Genomic DNA, 5,042 nt, shown 5'->3' with positions numbered 1-5,042 from the left:
GACTATAGACACTGTTGACAATTCCTTCCGCAGAGTGACGCAGCGTGGCGAAGTGGACGACGAACATAGTTTTGCGCCGGCGAACATTAGGTTCGCCGACGTTGGAGTATAAACGCACCTTTACAGCCGGCCGGCTCACACTCGTTCTTTTCGTTTTGCAGAAATAGTCCGAAACATCTGTGTACAACGCGGGAAGCGTCACAATAATGTCCCCCTCCGCCTTCCTTCGTCCATTTAGGGAAGAGCGAGGGGCGGGGGTTCCTTTTGTCACTCGCCGGTGCCCGAAGCGCTCGGGAGCATGTTTTTGGAATCTGTCGGAAGCCGCCTTTTACTGCCACGCTCCCCTTCCTTCAGGCTGGTGTTGCTGAACGTGCAAACAATTTGAACTGTAATTGCCTGATTGCAAACTGTGCTCCGTCTACGAAGATCAAACTGCTTCAATTCGTAACGTACTACCGGCCAAAGAGCGTGTTCAGGGTGGTCTGAGGCACCCATCTTGATGCATACATCTGTCCCACAGTTTGTCCATTGCCTATGGATGCACGTGTGCTCGTACGTTCTAAAGACTAAGGTCACGCAGTGACCCCTTCCCCTCCCCCTCCCCTTAAAAAAAGAGCCATGCAAAAGCAAAACACGAGCCAAGATCTGCTGAAAAAGTCCCTTTTTGTCCTTGCCTCTGTTAGTTCTCCCAAGAGGTCTGGCCCTGCGAGAAGCAAGGGTATACATTTATATTTTTTTTTCTTTTTTTTTTTTTACGGGGTGCGAACGGGAATGGGGACAGGCGCTCCAGCGTTCTAGCCACATCCTCTGAGAGCCACGCATACGGCTTCGTTTACCATCTTGGAAGCTTCTTTTCCCCCCTCTAAAGGGAGAGAGCGGTTGTTTGTGTAAGGAGGAAGACTAATTAGAAGGGCCAAACCGTAGGAACGAACCACGACCAGTATCTACCAAAGAAGAAGCATTGCTTGCAGGGACAGCGTCTCGCTTCTCCGACACGTTGCTCTGGCGGCAGTCTTAAACTCTTGGTCTGGTGGCTTCACATTTTGCTCTTGTAAACGGAAAAATGTTAGCTGACGAGACAATCACGTGCCTGACTTTCTGTCGCCTGTCTGCTAAAAAGGTTCTAGTTCCCGGAAGCTTGAAGCTCGCTGATTTAAAGATAGTTTTGAAAGCTCACCCGGATTTCAATGACATCAGAGACGACACCATTCTGCAGGTAAGTTGCCGACAGGCTTGAGCGCATTATGTTTGAAGATATTACACCGTTTGTTTCTCACCTTAATTGCGTTTGTTTGTTTTCACGCCTGGTTCCAGCTTTTAGCGCGGTCAGCCTAATTCTTACTTCTACTGCCACTTTCGTGCTTAAATGTGGCTGATCGTAGACAAGGAACAGCTTCGACAAACTTCAGTCAACACAGATTAATAGAGCGCATCCTGCATATTTTGCGAGATATCAATATGTAAAATATAATGCAGAAACCCGTCGAAGTGAAGGATAGATTTTTTGGGATAGCTCCAAAGCGAATACTAAAAAATAAATAAATAGACCAACGTGGATAATATTTGTGGCAAAGTAAGCCCTATTCAGTTCACTTCTGCACATAGTATAAGAGACATCCTGAAATTCCATGGCATGCACATTAAGGCAACGCCCACACTGTAGTTTACAATAGGACACATTAGTTGCGTCTTTTAGGTATCCCCACAGATGCTCCAATATTTCTAGTTTACTGTCGAAGTTGTAAATAACGGAATTCATTTTCAAACCAGCAGACTTTCTTTGACCTTTCGGCAAACGCGATGTACTATTGCGCACAAACTCCGGGTAAATTTCAAGCTTTTATTTTACAATATGCAATTCCCTTCTCAATTCAGATTAAGGACAAAGACTTCGACGAGTATGTGGACATTGAGGACAACAGGATTCTGGATGATAAATCCAAGATCATTTATCCTCAATGTATGGTGACTCAAGCGGGGAATTTCAATGACAAGTAAGTTTGTTGTTGTTTCATGTAGAAAATTTGGTTTCTTGGCTAGTTCACCCAATATACTAATTTATGTGCTGAAGCTGCCTGATATAAGTGTTGATGGAATTTAGAACTGCTGATATATATTGAGAGCACCTAAGTGTGCTTAAAACTTATATTAATGTCTTTTAATAAAATATTACAGTTATAGGTAGGAATTTCATTTTTCCTTTAATATTCCGCGTAATTAAGTGTTTTATGTTAGTTTATATTCTGTAATCCCTCCGCATTTCCTCCATATAAATGTAAAACTAAGCAGCACTACATTTAGAAAGATCGAGGCGTTTTTATTCTTTTTAATGCACATCCCGAGATTTAAAACGGAAATTTGATCAAAAAACGTTTTTGACTGGTTGTCTCAACTTGATACGAAAGCACTTCTGAAGTTACTAGACCCTCAACTCGTATCGCCAAAACATTTGACGTCGGAGATCTTTGCTGTGAAAACAGCAATATAACCCGATTATAATAATATTAATGGTGCAAAGTTTAGATATAAATATTTTCCTTCCCATGCCTCATTTTAGCCACAAAAATTGGTTTAAATTTATGTTCAGAAATGTTTGCCTAGGCGACGAGCTGTTTATGTTTGCCTCTAAATTACAGCAAAACCGACTGCAAAGAAATTTAGTGCTCCGGTTTTCCCGGGCTGCTAATCCTGAAGAGTAAAATATGTAAACCATTCAATAGAAGCATGGTTGAGTCTAATATATTTTAATTTTTGATCTCTCACCTGCTCTAAAATTTACCAATTTGGCGGCAACAAATGAGTTTGGGACACTGCATCACGCGTTGCCCTCAGTTTATTTGGAAACTCAACATGTTTAAACAAAAAGGAAAATCTCTGTTTTATTCTAGGACCTGCACTGCTGTCGTGGAGCCAGTAGCACCGTCGTCAGGTGTCCTGACGGCGGTGACCACAGCAATTACACCGGCTACCGGAAGTCCTGTTGACATTCGAGCTAGGCTGGTTACCCTGACCAAGGGCAGCATTCTTGATCCACTTCGGCATCGTATCATCGAGTGGCTGTACTACGACCTGTGCACATATACCACGTAAGTGGCAATATGTTACAATTTTCTTATTCGATGCTATATTTAAAACTCTACAAAAAAATCCCTCCCAAGGTAACCTGCAGTTCATTGTCGCATTCTATTGTTCAACATCAATGCAAAGCAAAGCTATTTTGTACAGAGTGTTTATACATAGTGAAGTCTGTCTACGTTATAGCGACAGTGGTTCACGGAGTAGACGAGAAATTGAGTCAGTGCAGCACAACTGCTAGCCTAGGCTTCTTAGAATTAACACGGTGTAGAGATCACTAATTATACAAACGTGTGACGGTACATTGCTCATCCAGATAAAAAAGGCCAGGGGGCTGGGGCTGAACCCAGTATTCCGAGCCGCGAGCTTACGCTCCACGTGCCCTGAGCCGCGACGCGCTACCATCCGCCTATTTGTCGCAAATCAATTTACACCGGGACAGCTAATAAAAATAATGTAAGCGGTGCAAGCGTGAGGTGCCAGTTATAAAAGGTGATTTGACGCTTGTGTTCGCGCAGCTTCTGTGTATGTCTTTTCTCACTACCAAATGCCATTGATTCAAAGGGTTAAACACCTTCGCCAGAATTTCAAGAAAATACAAAACGCTCGCGAAAACTGTCCAAAATATATATTTGAGAGAACATTTTACAGCCTTTCTATCAATTATTTTGCAAGGTACCCCGGTATCTTGTACAAGATGCCGGAATATCGTCAACGTCAGCTCCATAAAAAAAAAAAAAAAAAGCAGTTTAGTTTTGGTCAAAGTCAAAGCTCAGGCACGAGCCCGATGCTCTGTGCGTTCCCGACTCGCAGCTTGGCTCGCGCAGTGTGGGAACCGTCCACTTCGGTCGCACGGAAGCTGAAACGAAGTATAGAGGCACATTCAGCTGCTAGCGCGCTGGATGAACGTCTTGCGCAAGTTTTATCACTTCGACCAATGTCCGCTGCAGGATAAAGAAGCCTTGATTTGAAAGTGCACTTGCGGCTAAAAATCTATTTGTATTTTCATGTATGTTGTTTTCTTACAATTTTGAAAATTGCTTGTGCTTCGTACCTTTATTTCGATTTTTCTGTACTCTTACGATTTCAAGAGTTAGCGGGAATTTTTATCTCCCTATGTTCCTGAGAACTTTAATCCAAAGTCGTCTATACATTCCAATAAAAGAGGGTCACACATAGTTCCTTTCATGTATACATTTCGACATGTAAAACATTCATTTTACGTTAATTTTTTCATGCGGATGTATTAAGGGCTACAGTAAGAGGCAAGTTTCCAAACTGCAGTGGCGACTGAATCTTAAGTCACCCATACAAACCACCGTCTTATTACGTCTCATGGCATTTCTGGCATCACCTTAGATCGTGACTTAAACGCTACGTTTAGTAATATGGCTCCATTTTATTAATCAACAATGTTTAGCGCTCTCTCAACTATATATTTTTATCTTTCAGGATCCCACAAAGACGTCAGTCTACCCGGCCGTGACTTACAGCGGGCATCATCCCACAACTTCTGACGCTGCAAGAATGACGTTTGAGAGCCTCACGCTTCCAGCTCTGGATATCCCGGAGGCTATCGAGCTGGCCTTTTGCGCGTATCGGGCGTGGAGTATGGCCCACACGTGAAAAACACGTTTCTGCTTTTATAAAACCTGTGTAACATGAAGCAGTCTCTGCCATCCGTAGCTGTGATGAAGACGGCAACAGCTATTCGTTGTTAGCCACATGCTGTTGACTGCAATGGGCTGCAAGCAGCCCATTGCAGTCAATGCAGCCCATTGCAGTCAACACCATGTGAGCAGTTGGAGTGAAATTGTAAAAATATTTTGTCTATGAAATAAAACTGTGATATTGCACCTCATGTAATTCCATGAAAAGCTCCCCCACCACTATCCACCACATTCCTGTGTGGTGTATTTGGAGGGGCACGTGGTTTTAAATAAAATCACGTCATTTCACTACGGTTC

The 5,042-nt window shown here is 43.0% G+C and overlaps 1 protein-coding gene across 1 annotated transcript; it reads left to right on the top strand.

The window, feature by feature from the left end:
* The first annotated feature begins 1,063 nt into the window (after nt 1-1,063).
* On the top strand, nt 1,064-3,090 carry LOC120841715. Its single transcript, XM_040212677.1, has 3 exons — nt 1,064-1,216; nt 1,876-1,994; nt 2,889-3,090. The coding sequence occupies exons 1-3, from the start codon at nt 1,064-1,066 to the stop codon at nt 3,088-3,090; spliced, it is 474 nt and encodes a 157-aa protein (XP_040068611.1).
* Nucleotides 3,091-5,042: the final 1,952 nt, after the last annotated feature.

The sequence above is a fragment of the Ixodes scapularis genome, unplaced genomic scaffold, assembly GCF_016920785.2.
Source record: "Ixodes scapularis isolate PalLabHiFi unplaced genomic scaffold, ASM1692078v2 PGA_scaffold44__24_contigs__length_19508400, whole genome shotgun sequence".
Classification (NCBI taxonomy): Eukaryota; Metazoa; Arthropoda; class Arachnida; order Ixodida; family Ixodidae; genus Ixodes; species Ixodes scapularis.
Note: the sequence above shows the minus strand (reverse complement) of the source record. Positions and strands in the feature narration are given on the sequence as shown.

Coding starts and splice junctions, on each gene's coding strand:
- LOC120841715 (XM_040212677.1), top strand. CDS start 1,064: ATGTTAGCTGACGAGACAATCACGTGCCTGACTTTCTGTCGCCTGTCT. Junction 1,217..1,875: donor GAGACGACACCATTCTGCAG/GTAAGTTGCCGA, acceptor TTCTCAATTCAG/ATTAAGGACAAAGACTTCGA. Junction 1,995..2,888: donor GCGGGGAATTTCAATGACAA/GTAAGTTTGTTG, acceptor GTTTTATTCTAG/GACCTGCACTGCTGTCGTGG.